At 35.7% G+C, this 19,255-nt stretch overlaps 1 protein-coding gene and 1 long non-coding RNA gene across 17 annotated transcripts in view; one reads left to right on the top strand and one right to left on the bottom strand.

Moving 5' to 3' along the window:
- The window catches only part of LOC125675334 (cGMP-inhibited 3',5'-cyclic phosphodiesterase 3A-like), a 100,079-nt gene that overhangs the window by 11,959 nt on the left and 68,865 nt on the right, over positions 1–19,255 (bottom strand). For 6 of the 16 annotated variants that reach the window (XM_048912924.2, XM_048912925.2, XM_048912926.2 and 3 more), the window contains 4 exons: positions 10,345–10,596; positions 7,513–8,106; positions 1,534–1,788; positions 814–925 (listed from right to left, as the gene is read on the bottom strand). In XM_048912924.2, coding sequence (XP_048768881.2) covers positions 814–925; positions 1,534–1,788; positions 7,513–8,106; positions 10,345–10,596 — 1,213 coding nt within the window. Of the gene's footprint in view, positions 1–813; positions 926–1,533; positions 1,789–7,512; positions 8,107–10,344; positions 10,597–15,476; positions 16,914–19,255 lie in introns of those variants that run through there. The other 10 variants (XM_048912927.2, XM_056160580.1, XM_056160581.1 and 7 more) reach the window with 3 other exon arrangements.
- LOC130053406 (uncharacterized) lies at positions 2,211–17,398 on the top strand. The gene is made up of 2 exons (XR_008801986.1): positions 2,211–3,303; positions 16,376–17,398. It is a non-coding gene; the product is annotated as an uncharacterized LOC130053406 (long non-coding RNA).

Below are 19,255 nucleotides of genomic sequence, written 5' to 3'. Positions count from 1 at the left end.
AAAATTTTGGGGTTAAAATTTTAACAATCATAATGCTGGTCATATACTGGTATATTTTGTTTCTTGTATATACATGTACTTAACCATACTGAATTGCAAGTTATCAAAACTAAGCAACACATTCTTTCTAATTCATGTTTGTAACCTTGCTCATGCTGTGGTTTTGTTATTTTTCGTTGAATTCTGATTTTTGTGGTTTTCATGGTTGCACCTGATCATGAAATCCAGTGAAATGATCAACACAGTACAGGCTATTGCTCATAAAGGAAGAACATTGAGTAGATTTCCATGAAATTATGTATCAACAAAACTGTTACTTATTTTTTTTCTTAATTTCACAAATCCACAAAATTTGATGAAACCACAGTATCTAAGATGTAGATTGGCCACTTGTTCGTTCCACTAATGTTTCACGACAAAGCATACAGTCCATAAGACTGAGTACAAACTGTGAACATTCAGTCATAAGGGACTTCTCACGTATTTGCAGATCTTTCCTTAAGAACTGATCGTTGGGTATCCCCAACTGGCTTTTGGCTCTGAAATTACTGCCTGTACTATGTTCTAAAAACACTTGTTCTGTAAACTCCTCAAACCTTTACAGAAATACAATATTATACACAGAGGTAACTGTCAGCTTAATTGAAATAGTTTGTACATTGCAAGTCTTTGGCACTTGGCTCTGTAGTCCTTATATGGTTTATTAAGTACTATTGTATATGGTACTAATGTTACTAACAGGACTTAGTCCTTCTAATACATGACAGTTCTCATATAGTACAAGTTAGTCCTTCTAAGCGGAGAAATACTTACATGGTTTATCTCGATATCCTTGTTCTAATGCATGGAAGTATTGTAAAAAGGGCGTGACTGGAATCCGGAATGTCTCAAATAACCCCACCTCCAAAAATAACTTATATCCAACCTGTACAAATCAAACCAAAATCGGCATTATACACACAGTGATGATGTAAGATGGCATTAAAACACAGATTTATCAACCTAAGGAACATATAACAAAGAAATCAATCTGTGTGTACTGAGGAAGAATGGCGAGGTTCATCATCATGTGGATGAATCATAATTCCATGTATTGTGCCCGATCATTATTAATAAGGGTCACTCGGTTTATTGAGCGAGCCTAAACCCTCCATCACAATTTTGATGAAAATTCTAATGACAAATTCATATGAAACAATCTTTTTTTTTCTTTCTTCAAGTATCTCTTATGAGTGTGTGCATGTACTAGTATGTGATGCTAAAAATATTGCTGAGGAAATACCTAAATGTACACATGAACTGTAATATTCAAGATTATGAAAACATTTAAGTATGGTGCATATGATTGCAACATCATATAAGTATCAAATATAATTGATATTCAATGTAAATAATAATCATAACTAAACAAAGTAAAATTACAATACTCGCTAATCTTATTTCTCATGATGGAATGCAAGCAAGTTTGCGTAATCAATTGAACAATATGTTATCCCATAACATTTAAAAGTAAACTAAGTGTATGGTACTCACCTTACTAAGAATAGTATCACTACATTGATTTGCTAATTCAAAAATGGGGTAGTCCCACTCGTTTAGTCTGTGTATATGTAAAAGTTCACAATCGTCAATGTTTTCGATTTCCCATGGAATTTTCACACTGTTGACTGTCGGGGAAGTCACAGACGGTTTGACTATCACTTCCTCTGTCACCAGTTCGCTCTCATCTTCTTCGTCTGCGTCCTCGGCCATGTCTATGTTTTCCTTCAGACGGCGATCATGTATCACCTAAAGAGAACTCCGTATTAAAACAATGTAAAACTGGCCCCAGTGCAACTCAAGTGGATGACATGGGATCATAGTTCATAGTGTGTTGTAACACACTGCGACTTAAAATTCAAGAAAAATATTATCAGTTTCCTTTTTTCTTTTTATAGAATTCGATCATGATATATATACAGTAAATTTTAGTATCATATGAAACATAAAGCAAAACTATATACTAGTATACCATTAATCAGTCAAGGAAGTATGTTAAAAAGTTCATGTTAGTTGATATTATAATTACAGTATATCTTAACAATTGAGGGTGCTGACATATATATGGGAGATATACAACTGTACAAACTAGTTTCCATTAGATCCTAGCTATGTCTAGTATATAACAGCCTTATATTGGGCTTACAACGCCAATGAGAAGTAACCACCAATTTGCTATACCACAGTGGGTATATATAACCTAAATGGCACACCAAAAGAATTGCAGATTCATACCAGAGAAGAGCGTATATATATATAATTGACTGGATTTCTACCTTATAAGCCATTATAAAACCCTCTACACTTCTCCTATGAGTGAATGAACATGCACTTTAACATTCAATGAAGATGAATTTGACTTTGAGATAATTTTCCAGGGAAGCTTACATCTTCCTTGTAGAGGACTAGATTAACTGTCACTGTGAATCTAGAACCATTCATATACTGTCAAGTCAAGCCTCTGTCTTCCTGTTATAGATCAGAAGTACCAACTTCACAACCTCTCACTTCCCAAGGTGGAGTGCCAAATTTTTTATTTTTGTCTGAGAATCTCATTTTCACATTTTCTTCATCAACAGGAAAAACAAAAAACACCATTTGTAAACAAGAAACGTCAGCTAGGACCTGTTACTGAAAATAGACCTTAACTATGATGTTATTTTCATGCAATACATGCCGCTGAACCTAAAACCCTGATTGGAAAACTGAATAATAAGAGAACAATTCCGTTTGCTCTGTAAACATAGATAGAGGCCCTGGAAGGCTAATTCGCCATGATTACCATAAGATCAGAGAGCTCTGCCTCTCTCTGCTGTGATAAACAGATCTGTTATTTCTAATCAGAACACCTGTCTGTAAGTCAAACATATCTAGGAATTATGGAGGTGTGAACAGGGTTGTTCTGAGGGATTGTAAACAAATAACAGAACAGAATCCCACAGTTACAGATAAACCACACAAACACAAGGTAGGACACAGCACAAACCTCGCGGCACCTAACTGTCAGTGACACAGTGAAAGTGGGAATTTCTCTTCTGATGTCACAGAGTCCTACATACTTCTGTGGTTTAGGGTCAAAGTTCTGCTATATTCCATCTAATCAGCCACCAAAAAAGGGATACCTCTGCTATAACATCTCACATGTCAACAAGCTATCAAAGTTTGATAGGACACTTTGAAAACCTTGAGTCTCTCATCTCAGGAGCACTGACCTAGTGTCTGCCAGCAGGGGAGCTCTGACAAATCCAAAGCAGCAAAAATAAGGTAATCTCTGAAAGGACTCACTAAGATGGACTTTTTTCTGTCTTTCTTGTTCAGGTCAGTAACCTTTCTTTGTGAAGACATAAAGTGGTAATGTTGAATGTTGACGTCAGAACATTTTAAATCTGCCGATGGACGCAGCATAAACCTTAATTCCCAGACTACAGGTCACAGCAAAATAAACTCCTCTCAAGAGTCCATCAAGTACTGAACAGGTTTTAGTCTTTTTCATTTTATCTTGCAAATGGGATGAAAGCACACTGCATTTCAAAACACCACATATGTATTTAAAACTGTCACTAACACAAAATACTAATATTAGCATGTACTATGTGCAGGATGGAAAGCTGATATGAAAGGATTGAGTGAAGTTTGCTGCAGTATTTCTGTCTCTTGAAGAATGAGATGTTCAGCTTTAATGTATGTGGTATGCTTAACTACACCCAGGGTAAAAAGACCATTTTTTATGTATCCTAAACAGGAAAAGTGCACCAGGATTAATGATAAACTGAATGTACTGAATTTCATTCCAATTCAGACGTCACAACATCTTGAAGTGATTTCAGCATGAGCTCATCCATGATAAGAAGTTCATGAAACAGTATTCACAGCCAAGTCTGATAGGAAATTTCACCTCAAAAAGAGACATACCAGAATGCAGAAAATTTGTTACATAAAACATATTTTCCTTGAACTATCTAAATCTGAGATGGAAGTGCAGAAAAATTAGGAGAATTTTCACATTAACAATATTGGTACCATCAAAGCTATACATATCAAAGAGTGTAATACCTTGTTCCTTTCCTGCCTGTCACAACACAGAATTTTTAACTTTTTTATCCAGTCACACAATATCAAATGTTTCCCTCGTAAATCCATTGTAAGAGCAGGTTAGTACTATAATTCTATTAAAGTGTCACTGAAACACTACATTCATCATGCATGCTGCTTATTATACAATTCAAGTCTCGATTTGAATAGACGTCTCTTATAAGCGGCCCTCAAATTACAAGCTCTTGCGTATGTTGCGGTCAGCTGTTAAAGCTTCCTATATTTTTGATTTCCGCTTGTTTACTGTGGATTAATAACACTTTCTGCACTTTCTAACACAACAGGTAAGTGACCTGCCACATGAATGAAATCTTTAAACACTTGACATTATTTATATATCATCAGGCTATGAATAGCCTTAAAATACTGCACAAACTCCTGGCAGGTCATCTACAAGATATGTTACTTAGCAAGCACATTACAAATTAGCTCAGAAGGGATTGTTGTAATCCATTAAATCTGCATGTTGCTCATCTGACTGCAAGGTGTCTGACACCAATGTTTGTTGAGTCGACTCTTCATACGATGATCTGGATGATCCCGGACAAACTCTCTGAATCACTGCCCTCCACTATGTCATCCAAAATCATTCACTGATATTCCTCAAGGTGGTGACATAGCTACCTAGACTTCACTCATTTCTCTACTTGAAAACTCCCACATTTCATAACTTGTGTTGCGTCAACAGAAATTGTTCATTTAACTCAAAGTGTTGACACTCCATTCACAATGTTGTTTTTTTTTTGGCAGTGAGACTCTCACAGACTAAGAGCAGGATACATCTCTAATCACTTATTCTATGAGAGACTCTAGGTCTGCTGCATGAATAATGAACTTTCTGAAACGCAGGGCAGTAGTCTTGTAACAATCAAACCACACGCCTGTGGTCCAACATGTATACTGTGTATGAAACTATTGCTTGATCTGTCATAACCAACAAAGGAAAAGACAAGACCAAACCCTGCTAACACAGCATGTCACACAGACTGCATCACAGCAAGATCTTGTAACTCAGGGTCTCATTGCTGACCTTGTTACAGGACACAACAGATAGAACAGAAAAAACATCTTGCTGGCTGTTAACAGATTTGTGGTACCCAAGGACCTACAGACACCCCATTATAATCTATCATCAATTCCTGCTGCAACAGGAAGGATAAGTTTTTTTGACTGTGATTATGTCTCTATTATTTGCTTCTCTTGCTAAATAATGGAGATAAACTTTAGACTGTAACAAGTTTTTGATCTCTGAATCAATGCTGTATTACCCAAGGCCGAAATTGTTAGAACTGCGTGGGTAGACACAGACTTGAAACACCACTCTACCAACCCTCAGCCCCAACAGTCAGCCAAGAACTGGTGTGAATTTTTCAAATGATTACTTCCGCTTGCTAGAAATTCCTATCCCTATGGCTACTTTTTGGGCATTAATTAATGAGACCTGATTAGCTCTACTGGCTGTGGTGGTGAATAATAGTGGTCTTATCTCAGTGAACAGTAAATCACTAGTTCTAATAGCAGCTGCCTGCATCATTTTAGGGGTTAAATCTTCATTTATCTGATCTCCACCCACAGACTTTGTAATCTGCTTTCCTCTATAAGCCCCCTAAATAGCTGGACTACAGAGGTCTTAGAGACCAGAGTTCTGTGAACTTGTAACAGATGATTGTCCTCATAATTCCTTCATCCTCTTTTCTTTTTTTTATTTCTACGTAATAAATTATCACCAGTAAAATCCATCATGGTGCTTTGAAAAACATGATGTATTTGTGCCTTCAATATGGGAAATTGCAAGTGACCTATGACCACAAAGTATGACCTTGACCTAGCATGTATAGCCTTGCCAAAAAATCAAGTCTGAATTTCAATATACAGTGAAGATTATAGCACATGTTAAAGATGTGGACAAGATAAAAACCTTAAACTTAAAATATCCTGTTCTGCATTTTCACCTTCTACTTATCCTCACGCTGCCTCTCAATAGATGATAAACAAGCAGTAAATTCTCTGTGTTTATGTAATCAGATGCTTCTACAAGAACCAACAAACAGATAAACAAAACACTCGACAACGAGACTAATAACTCTCCCACATCAGAATCGAGCATTGATTTCCGATATACAACCTGTGTGAGGTATGACAAGCTTCACAATGTTTAATCACCTGCTGGTGTTATGTCACAAGGCCTATCAACTCTTATTTCATGACGTCAGATATAATGCTGGCTATTGGGAGATTGCACCATGTGATGTGGACACCAATCTCAATTCAAACTTTGTTTTTATTATTTGGGAATCCTGACATTCTTGTTGTGACTTCTATTTGCTTGTTGATCAAACATTATCAAAGTATGTCAATGATTCTGTTTACATATACAGAAACATGTCGTCTTTACCAATCTGAAACCTTTACCAAAGTTAAAAATAACTCCTCCAAAAAAAAAAAGCTGATCATTTTCATGCAAAAGAGAACCCTTCTACCTCTGATGTTATTCAAGTATCCTGTTTTCAGGCACCAAAGCAACAGTTATGCCTACAGCTCTGTATAATCATATAACACCAACATGCACCAAACTAAATCTAAAACAGCTGTGACTTGTCTTCTAAAACACTACATATATCTATGTACAGTTCTAGCTAAAGAAGGAAGAAAGGCGAAATGGCTGAGCAAATCGTGATGCAGAAGGACTGGAAATAGACAGAGATGTACAGGTTAGATCATAGAATGATTGTTTGACTGTTACTCAGGATCAAGGAGGACAAACTTCATCCATCTGCATCAGAATTAGTTGTCTCTGCTCCTAGGCGGACAGCAAAAACAGACCAAGAACTGGCACAGTTCAGACATTCATTCCTTTGTTCAAAACATGCTCTCTTTTTTCTAAGGTAGGGATTTCATAAAACTTAGAAAACTTGAAAGTACAAAATCAGTTACTTAATCTTCTTATCACATGTACTTCTAAAATTTAATTTTTTCACACGCATCTTACATAACACCTTGATATAGCTATATCCATTCAGTTACACTGTACTGTAAAATCTAGGGAGTCTAATTTTTGTTATCTTGTGATATGAAAACACTCATGAATTCAAATTACCATAAACAATTGATTATTCTGAACCAAAAGGATTGGTAATGATCAAGACCCCACATACTTGCTTTTTGGTATCAAAGCACAAAAATATGACTCCATACAAAATAAATGATTCTACAGTACATGTTTCATTTTACACTAGAGAAAATTTAGAGACTTTTGAATTTTTTAAGACAAAATTTGATGTGGAATGAATGTGAACTGGCTTTGCAGGCAGGTAATGCATAGTGCTTCTTGAGTATAGAGATAGAGAGAGAGATATACATTGAACATGGCCACAAACTTACCCATGACTTTTGTGAACTAGATGCAGTCCCATGGCTATAAATAACCTTCTTAGGGGGTGACCCCGCCACTTCATCGTAGGCAGTCACATTATCACTATGGTCACTAGAATTAGGGGAGTCATTACTCTCGTAATCTGAAGTCATATTAATTCGGTGAAATGATGCCGAATTAGTGGACCTTTTGTCCCCCTTTTCCTGAGCATAATCCAGTTCATCTTTAACCAATGGACTGAGTTGAATGAAATCGGATGATTTGGAGATGCCACTTACTTCAGTCCCCAAGTTGGAAGTGACACTCTTCCGTGATGGCCGCTTGGGATGCGATCCTCCAATTGGAGTTGGTGTGACCAAGGAGAAGGACCGTGATTTGGGAATTGAGAGTACCACAGTCGGAGAGCTGGGAGACGGGGAGTTACTGCGACTCCCCACGGGACTGGACCCTGGCGTTCCATCGCGGTTGTGGCGGAAGCTGGAACTGCGGATCCTACAAGGCTCCAGTTCTAATGTGGGCATGCCTGTGGCAGTGGTGGTGGTGGTCCACGTGCTGGTGGACATTCTGCGAATCAGACTGGGTGGCAGGCTACGCCGCGACTTCTGAAAACAAAAAACACAACACATTTAACAACGCAAGTGAATATTTTCTCTTTGAATTCATACAAATTCACTATCATCATGTTAAAAACAGTAAGATCTCTCATGGTCATGGGGGTCTGATATTTGTTACTTTTGTAGCAACGACACAATCACAAATCAAATTCAAAAACGAGAATAAAACAGGAATAATTCCACGTAAATGTGTAATTGCTTCTCAAATTGCAAAACATGACCCCGGAAAGATTTCAAAGTCCTAACACAGCTAAAACTTCTTCTGTATAGTCCTAGATTTGCTAAATTCGTCAATCTAAATATCAATGTCAAACATGATACAAATTATTACATACCATCTTAAAATACACAGGAAATCGTAAACACTGAATGAAATTTGTCTTGCATCCTGATAAAAGATCTCAAACATATCTTGAAGTGAAACATATTTTTCTTTAATGATTCAACTGATCCTTGTTCTATCTATTCCGAGTTAATAGACTTGTGTTGGGGTGATATCAGAACAGCATTAAGATTACTTCTGATCTACCATTTCTGTCTTCTTATTAAAGTACACAGAAGCTATCAGACATGTTTTCTGCAGATGAAATAGCAATCATTCAACTAATTACACAACTTCTAGGTCATTGGCATAATAACATCATCATGGTAACAACCCGAAAAAATAGAAACTGAGGGAAAACTTGCACAAAAAACGTGACTATTAATTAATAGAGAAATCGGATTTAGAAGGAGAGGAGTGGTTTTTTTGTGTGTGGTGGGTGCCAATGAAACTTTCCCCCCCAGATTTAATAAACTCCCACAGAGCAAGAAGAAAATATCAATGGAAATTCAGAGAAAGGCATTTGCTGAAAAGTACATGATCTCTATACATCTGCAATTAGCTGTAGCCGATAAGGTACATAATGTTATCGCATATAAACATCACATATAATGCTTTCAAACTTTTTAAAATGATTATCAGTGATTTTGGAAATCAGTCAAATATGAAATCAATGACCATTAATCATGAAAGAGCATTGAAAAATGTTATGCTGACAATACAAAACTTGGTTAAGCATACTTGGGATTTCATGAATCTTTCAAATTTGTCAATGATCATTCATCCAAACTTGCTCATTAACATAAATTAAAAAAAAAAAAAAAAAAACCCTTTATTTTATATTCTTAAGATTTTTAAAAATTCTACAACCATGGGCAGTCTAAACATGTTCCCTCCCGCTGAAAACTGAAAAAACTGACAAGACCTCCACAAAGCAGATCCATCACCCCCTCCCAACATGGGCAAATTTCCAAACCACTCTCTGGTGACCTTGCCCTTGGATTTTTAAGCTCAGAAAATGAATATTGACAATCCAGATCTGCCAGTAGAAAATCAGATATAAGTTTGACATCATCACTGTCATTTGAGAATTTAATTAATAAGCTTGATGATGTGGTTCAAATTCCCTCCAGTCAGATTAAAGTTTAAAAAAGGAAGGTAACGACCTCTTTGCAGATCTTAAACCATTATGAGGTAGGCTTTGGCAAAATAAGGAACATTCACTGCAATGTTAAGTGCAAGTCCAAAGAAATAAAAAACAATTTACAAATAAGTTGTCTAGCCTAAGAAAAGAATCATGTTCCATCAGTATATGTATCTCAAGCTCTAACATATAGTATTGAGTTTATTTAGTCTACAAAAAAATCTTGAGATATCAATTTTCTACTTCACTTCAGTCATTTTGAAATGTCTAAACAGCATGTGTAATGGGATACAAGGTCTTCTGCAATATGCAATCATATGCAGCTTCACCACTACAAATCTACCAAGACTCATATCAAACTTGCTTTTCACTGGAATTTTATGTGCACATTTTATGTATCCATTTACAATCCCATAATTTCAGTAGATGGCTTAGCTATAAAGATGTTTGGTTTATTACCCATACCACAGGATAAAATATCACTATTGATTATGTGCCTTCCTAGCTGGCTTCCGTTTAATTGAATTTTATACAGTAAAACCCTCTTTTTTCCTAATCATCTGCAAAATAACGAAAATCTTTTTTTTTCCCAAATGAAAATGATGGAAAGACTGCAGTACCCAAGAAAGCTCAATTATCCATCCATATCAAGATGGTTACATTAACTAAATCTGGAAACACCAGGTTCTAAACATGAAATATATATATCAGTCAATTTGATGAGGTTATGGAGTGACCATCGTTATTAGTTTTGGCTGACCTTGGATGAAGGTCGTTCCCCAGTGTATGGATTTTCCTCCGTGTCCGATCCATAACTTGTGGACTCGGTCAGCGAGACAAGTGGACTCACTCTGGTTTTGTGAAAAGAGGAGTGGCTCTCCGGTGGTTTTAGGAGATTGCTGAGAGTACGGAGCCCGCTGACAATGTTCGGCGGCAGAGACTGGTCTGCCAACATGTCTGTGATCAGTCCATGAGCCTCGCCAAGAATTGCTGACTCAAAACTGGACGAACTCTGAAAAGAAAAAAGAAAGACACATTGATTGAAAGTTATCAAGCAATTAGATCATCAGAGAAGTCGGAGACAGAGATCTGCACTTAATATGAAAAATTAGTGACTAGAAACAGATCCTCGGACTTAAATATGATTACCATGGTACACAACAATGTATAAATCACAAATCAAAAATTTACAGACACAAAATAGTTTAATAAGAGTACAACATTCATGCTTTTCTTCCTCAAAATGAGACCAATGTTGTATGTTTATGATGACTGTGCCACTATAATCATGATACATGTGTAATAATCAAAACACAATTTCCATTTCTACTTCATGGCCAGATACTTTAATGTACATGCATCTGTCGGTGTGACAGATACAAGGACAAGAAAAAGCATATCTCAATTACTCAAGGAAAGCAATAGTATGTAACATGTATTATGGTACAGGGTAATGTGCCAGCTGTTCCAGCTTTGAGTGGGATTAAATGATTACGCTTTATTGAACCCAGCCCACTACCAACAACAGCTGGCTAAATTTTTTTTTTACAGAGTTGTGCAAAATATAACAATTTACATACAGGGTTTTTTTAAAAAAATAATATCAGCTCATGAAAAATGAGTGGCAAGATTAAAAGTCCCTTTTAGTTTCCAAAAGAGGCCCACAGGTCACTCACTCACGGATGACTATTAGGTACACCAGGGTTTGGTAAACTGGGTAAACAACCTTGTCATAAAGAGGGTCTCATTGGGTAATTATAGTCTTTCAAACGGAAGGTCCTTGGTGACAATAACTTTAGCCTACAGTATATGTTGCAGCAGTAAAATTCTCCAATGTTGGAGTCCCCTATTCACCATCTATCTTAAAGCCTGCACTAATTTCCCATCTGGTAACTATGTTCATGATTTTATGGACATTCATTTACAGTTTATACACTGCTTATGTCTACTGATTAAGATTTTATCTTCTTTATCAAGAAATAAGAAACCTTCATTTATGTACAAATCAATACGAATCACCATCAGACTCTGGGAAGTTGACTACTAAGTAATGAAGCATGTGTACATGTATATGTAACACTGGTCCTAATGGAACAGTAATAGACTGCAATCCAGTGTTCCAGTCACAGGCAATCAACCTTTACAATATGACAGCTTTATTCTCTTCATTTGGTCCAGTCTGTACCATCATGAAGATCTGCACAGCTTCCTCCAAACCCAAAGTGAGCTCTTAATGACATTGAAACCACACAGAGACTTGGCCAAGTCAGTTAGTTCATCCAAAGGTCTCGTTAATTATGATTTCTGAAATAAGGCTTAAAATTTCTATGACCATCCCCTTTTCTCCTAAAACATGATGCAAGCTTTAAATGAAAAGTACCGTCATAATTTTCAGAAATTGATCTTCGTTTTTATGAAGTAGGATGGTGACTATTATCTAACAGTAACCCTGAAGTCAGAAAGATCACAGGAAGACTCTGACATTGACTCATTTTAATGGAGGACACTTACAATGGACGGACATTGACACAAATACATCCTTTCTCTACTGCTATTAATCAATCAGAAGTACTCTGTGGATTGTGATCAACTTCAATAAAACTGAATAAAATAATGAAAGGGACATTACATATATGCATTAATGCATTTTCTTCAGCAAGATTTCTGACCATTTCCACGCAACATCATATAAAAAACATGGTGTTTCTACTACTTAAAAACTTTAATTCATTTAATCGAGTTTCCTTACTTCAATCTGATTTATGACCATCCCTTACTCTACCCTTGCCCCTCCAAAGGACAATAGCTTGGGTCCAAGTTTTTTTCAAGACTCAGTAATTCTTACATCAGGACTGACCTAGCCTTCACATGGCTCTAATTCCACTGATGAATAATAAATCAGTTCCTAATTCACACATGCTGGAGGAAAAAAGAAAGTTTCATAATTGATAAAACCTAATGAGCTCATTAACGCTACAGAAGAAATCTGGCAGCTGTTGAAGTTGGACTAAGTCATACAATGCATAATGAAATATATTTTTGATATTTATACCGAAAAAGGATAACTTAATTATATCCTTACGTCTAGATGATTTATATATTGCATCATATGAGAACCTTGGACATAACACAATTCTTCAGTCTTTTTTGACAAAGGGGGGGGGGGGGGGTGCTTTCTATAAAAAATATAACAGAAAGTCAAACCATTTTCCATGGTTTACTTTCCTAAATACACCAAAACACCCTGCAGCTACCTCAAAAGCATTTCCAAAATATATGTTACAATTTCATGTTTCTTTATAGTGTACGTTTACCATGTTCTCTGTAACACTCATCGACAGAGCTAAGAATAGGTTAGAATGATACCAAAAATCCCAACAGAGAACAAGAGATCCATAGGTACAAAGAAAAATCATAAATGCATTAAAACTATCTACCTCTTGTACTGATTCTTGGCTGTGACTTCGTTTCATTTCCCCATAAAAAACATTTGGCACGGCACAAATCAGCAGAGGGACTTAAGAGTACATGTAGGTATCTATAGAGATTTACATTTCTGATGGTTGCTTTATTAAATAAAGAAGAATTAAATGAAGAAAGCATGCTTGACTGAGTGAACCAACTTCTGTATACACACAGGTTGCATTGTGCCACCATTCCAAACCTTTAGCATTTTTAATGACGTAAATACCAATTTGTTCTTAAAGGCCTGAGCCTTGTAACATAATAGATAGCAATCGAATGGTCGTAATCGTTCCACATCTCTACCTATCTATTTTGTTCTTTGTTATGTGAAGTCTATGGCTTTTTTTCCAGTTCTCATAGAATTTAAAATGAAAGATATGCACACTGAATTACTGTGTAATTCAATGTCATTTCAAATATAAGATTACCGTTATTTGCGAGACATTAAATGAATGTGTGTGACTAACTACTCCCTCTTACAGGAGTAGAATTTTCTAAAAATGACAGTAAATTTCCAGTTCACAAATCAGAATTAAAAATCAACAAAAGTTTATGAAATTCTTACAATAAAGTACATGCACTTCTGAAAAAATTAAAATATCAGTGAAGGTTGAATATACAGTAAAACAGTATTACAGTGGCTATATGCTTACAAGAAATAAACTGTTGATAATGCATGAAGTGAGGGTTTGAAAAACATGAAAACAAAAAACAAATTATGCTCAGCACTTTGCTATAACCGAATTTAACTGTACTGTGAGCATTCACCAAGTTTTTTTTTTTGCTAGTACATGAAAACTGAGACATGTCAAAATCTAGAAAAATTTAATAAGTTGACCTTGAAATCAGAAAAGCATAGTTATAATCATCATACATAACTCAGTACTAAACATATATGGTCCAACAAGAGTACTTGAATAAATGAGGCACCAAATCTAAGCCAGCATAGCATTCTCTAAACCTTTTTTAAGAGGCGATTTATTTACAATTAGCATCCCTGACGTATTGAGGCTGTGTATGTATGTTATCTACACAGCAAATGAACTCTCCTCTCTTTAAGATTAATTAAGGAGTCTCCCGTCCCAGCTCTCTATACAGGATTGTTACTGTAAAAAAGCAATGCCTTTGTCAATCCCTGCAAAAGAAATTCTGTCCAAAAGCCAAGCTTGAGAACAGATAAACAGTTCCAGGATAAAAGTGAGGGGGGGGGGGGGGGTATATCAGCACTTCAACATTCAAGGTAGATTTAACTGTACAGATTCCCATCGGATCTGCTAACTGAATCCAAAATCTTTCAACTGACCTGTCAATTAATCTGGTATACACATGGGTTTTTTTCCTTTTTTTTTTTTACCAAAACCATCTTCACAATCCCAACTCTTGTATTTATAAATGTACAATTTTAAGAACATGCAGTCTTACTCCCCAAACAGTCTGCCTATTATGAGCGTTTCCTTTCAATTACAATGTATTACAATGCCTAATTCATGGTCAACTATATAAAAAAAAAAAAAAAAAAAAAAAAAAAAAAAATAACCTTTATGCTGAATTCGTTTTGAACAACTATGACAATTTAAGTCAAGATGAATTTAAAAAAAACAAGATTGAGACTGATTGATTTCAAATGGTAGAGATATTCCCTTCAAAGTGACATTGCATTAAAATAACCAAAACTGTAAAAGAAATCATACTCAAAAACATGACTGAAATATCTATGATGCAGTATTAACACACAAAAACATCAAAAGCCTACTGTGACACCCTTTACATAGTTCTGGTGGAGAATGGTTTGTACAACCTGATACAGGACTCACACAAAAATGACTGTAATCCCTCCATATACCTCATACCATCACTCAGTGTTTACAATGGAAATGCACTCCTAGACCCTTTAGAGTGTCACTGGAACCCCTCGTTACCACAACTATTAGCCAGTCAGTTTATGTAACACCTACATCTGTGTATTGTATTTTTTACACTACTACAATGATGGCTCTATCAGGAAGTACATGATTGCTGCCACACTTTCCCACCTCTGTATGTTAGTCTGGGTGAGTGCACTACTCTAGACAACAGTTGGTAAACTCGTTGCATTTGAAGTTCAAAGGGTGCCTATAGGTAAAATCAAAGCACATATCCAACGCAGTGTATCTTTCAGTTCTTGAAAAACACTCATCTTGACAAGCTTAAAATATATATCTCTCTGACATTAAGCATTTCATATTCACTTAAGAAAGCACAACCAGATTTTACTCAACCAACCCTCATCCTGCACTCATTCAGTGACATGGAAAATGTATTTCATCACCTAAACAACTCAGGATCAATAAGCATTTTACCTATATAATGTCATATTGAATAGGAAGTCAAATGAATCGTAATACGACGTAAATTCTTTGTAACAGAGGTATTCTGTGACAATCTTACCTCACTGTAACATCTCCGAATTCTCTGGTGATCTCTCACCTTCCCTGGCTTCTTGGTAGACATGTCCACAGATGAATCAAAGATGTCATCTGACTCGTAATCATAATCGGTAGGGATTTTCATTGATAAATATGCAATGTCACAACTTTAGGTTAGAATACAGCTGGTCTCCCCAATAAATCGTCACAAGCCGTGACGTCAAGTGAACAAACCTTTTGAACAAGGGCCTTCAGCTCCTGTGCTTTAAAGCCATCTTACTATTTGAATTACAATGTTTGCTTTTTAGTTGAAAAGTCTTTCAACATAAATGTGAAGTGCCTCTGTTCAATGCTTCCTAACACCGACTGTTTTCAGATAAATATATCATACGTCATCAGCAATCTTAGAGCCAATAATTTTCATCACTGGAATTCCTAGAAAAAAGGTATTGAATCTGGATATGTCAGGAACTAGGTCTTGCAGAGGAACTGGTACAGATCCACTTACTCCTTACAGTAACATAAAACCTGTCTTGACATTATCAAACACATGAACTTATAACATCCTTTGTCCTTTTGATAAATATCAGAAAGCGAAGAGCATCTTAATCACAACCACTATCCAATTACAAGGAGATCTGATGCTGGTTGAGATTGGACCTCAAGTCTGTGAGAGTAGAATTCACCACACCAACCTCACGTTCCACTACTTCTCCTGTAGTAATACTCAATACCACCTTACGTAGTCGGCCTAGGGTTTCCACTTCAGAACCAACGGAAATATGATTGCTATACTTATCAACTACGTCAGGAAGTCACTATACACTTTATAAATAAATTTTTTTTGTATATATCTTTAAAGTATCCCTTTTTATTCCTTCTCAACTGTTTTTAAAATTTGGTGTGGTTTATCCATTTCAGAAACAGAGCAACTTCTGAGACAACTGGTCCAATCTTCATGAATCCCTGTAGCTGGTGTAGAGTTGTGCAGCATTTCCTGTCTTATCTTCTACTGTCCTCAGTCGCCCAGGAACAGTGAAGGTTTCTACCTGTCACACCGCTCTATCTCAGAATTTACTCTGTTGTGCCGGAGAGCTTGACCACAGAATTCTAACACAGAAACCTTCAAGTCGACCCAATGAAAATCAATGCCACGGTACAAACTGTGTGGCAATTTCTCCCTTCTGTGTTCAATAGAACCAACTTTTTCCCTTGATGAATAGTTTGAAAAAAAAGTGGTTCTCAGAGTAGAGTATGAAAATGCTGCAATTCTATTTTGTATCCAAAATCCAAACTCATTTAGTAATTAGCTTGAAAGAATGCAGAATGAATATGAAAAGAATATGAAAATCTAATAGCAATTGTTCTTTCCAATAAGTTTTTCAATATTTTTCAAATAGATCCAACTTTTCGACTTATCTCTTCAACAACTTTTAAAGAATGAGTGGCAATGTCTGGTACACAGTGCAGGATGATCCTATACAACTGTAAACCATTAACCAATTAAATCATTTGTTACAAGTCATCAGGATGAGGCTTAATGTGTTTGATGGGAACGATTATCAGAAAAATTTCAACACCAGTGTTAAGAAAGATATTTATACAGTAAACATCTTATTTTTGCGTAATTCCTCAGTATTTTTATCTAATGTGCGCAACTTCAAGCACTGACAGAGTGCTGAGAATAATGTTTTTGAAATGGAAACACTTAGTGTTTGTAAGTGTAGACCAGTGAAATCTAACACTTAAAATATTTCTTTTCACAAGTGATAGGTGCCAGAACAAAAATTCTTGGGGACTGAAAGTGCCTGTGAATTGGATTTATTCAAACCAAAAAAAAAAAAAAATAATATGAATTTTCACTCATTAATTTGAACCACTTGATATTCATTCACCAAGTGTATCAACATGTCACTTAAAGTAATGAAAAATTACATTCAGAAAGATCCAAGTAGTTTTTAATTTATGTAGGTAAATTGGGTCAATCTGTGCATAAGAAATGAAAGCAACAAATTAGAACACATCTGCAAAATGCATACAAAGGGAGTTTTGTTGATTTAAGATGAATGAGTTCTATAGATATATGCTGTGTGGCTGGTAAGGGGTTCTGCTGGTAGTGTGCAGGTCTCTGCCAAAGGACGATTCAATGTTGACTTAATCTGGCCCATTTACGTCATTCCATACACTGCAGCTTTATACTGGGAATCAATGGGAATGCTGGATACTTGGTTAACACCTACTGCAAACACAGGTATAATAAGCTTCAGCACTAAACAAACACCACTGGCTTCATACCCATGCAGGTACCAGCTGAAGCCGGTGACCTCCCCCACAGAAGTAAAATGTTGTCAAGGAGAGTGGTAGTACTCTTAATAAATTAGGTCACACCAGGACAGCTTTGTCAATTCAATGCAATAATCATTTTAATGCAGGTAACAGTAGGTTCAGGAACCTATACTGTAAAGAGTAAATGTGGGGGAAGGTTTTTACTGAAAACTACAGTATGTTTTAACACACCTATTCTGGGTTTCTCTAGACTGATACATGCCTTTAGCAAGTTATACTGAAATATTGATATCATTAACCCCAACTAAATCAAGCTTTCACGAGTTCTAGTCCTTGAATGCATCCATCAATATTTATATATACTGCCCTAATGCACACAGAGCTTTGATGGTTGAATTTTCATTTGAGAATTAAACTCGATCAGCACAGGATTCAATCAGTCAGAAATAATAATAATAAAATCTTTACCAGTACTAAAATCAAATGAGGCCCTTGGGTCTTATTATGGTCACCCGGTTATCCTGAAACAATGTAATGGCAAACTGTGTTATTAGGTGACAAATTTGAATATGTTTTACTCTCATTCATTTAATCTGATGATTTCATTCACACATTAATTTCTCACACAAGTCATCAAAGGACCATATGGGTACATTTAACTATATATGTCCCAAACAAAACATTATGAACTTCTAAAATGATTAAAATGTTTGATAAACTTGCTTTATACATGTGATTGAATTGTTTATATATAAAAAAAATATTACCGGCAACATGAAAATTATAACACTGTACGTGTATGATTGTTTCTACCCAAGTTGCATATGAACCATTTCCGCAAATTCTCTAACAATTACAACCAAAACTTCAAAATCTCATCCACTTTATGATTTAGAAATAATACATCTGACACCATTTTTACACATTATGTCAGTAAACATTTCTGATCACTCATGCACTCTATGTTATCCAGGCAAAAAATCTATATGAAATATTTTTGTTCAAAATTGTAAGAAAGATGACAATTTATGTGCAGGCCTCATTTAACTAAATAAGACATCAAAATATATTTTCATTTCCAATGTTTTTGCCTTTGATATCTCTACAAATTGTAATGATAGCCATTTCCTCATGAATGTGTTGTAGTTGCAGATAAATACGTACAGTATGTTTATTTTAAGGACTGGGGATTCTGATGGAAACAAAAACAGAATGCATGCAAGTATAAAAAAGAATTCCCTTCAATTTTAAAAATACATGGAGTATGAACTGCAATGCTTCATCTCAGCATTCTTACTGCAGTTCACACTCTCATGTTTTTCAAATATGATATTTATTTCTTAAATGAATTAATTTTTACTGTTTTCAAACCAGATTTTATTTTCAAGTTTTATGTAACAATCATAAAGAACTATCTCAAAATATATTTCAGGGGACAAAAAATAGTCACTTATACTGCTCATAGTTTTTTATCATTCATAACCTGCTCATAAAAGATAAAGATGCTAAAGATTT

The sequence above is a fragment of the Ostrea edulis genome, chromosome 3 (genome assembly GCF_947568905.1).
Source record: "Ostrea edulis chromosome 3, xbOstEdul1.1, whole genome shotgun sequence".
NCBI lineage: Eukaryota > Metazoa > Mollusca > Bivalvia > Ostreida > Ostreidae > Ostrea > Ostrea edulis.
The sequence above is the reverse complement of the archived record's forward strand: the minus strand, read 5'-3'. Positions and strand labels throughout refer to the sequence as shown.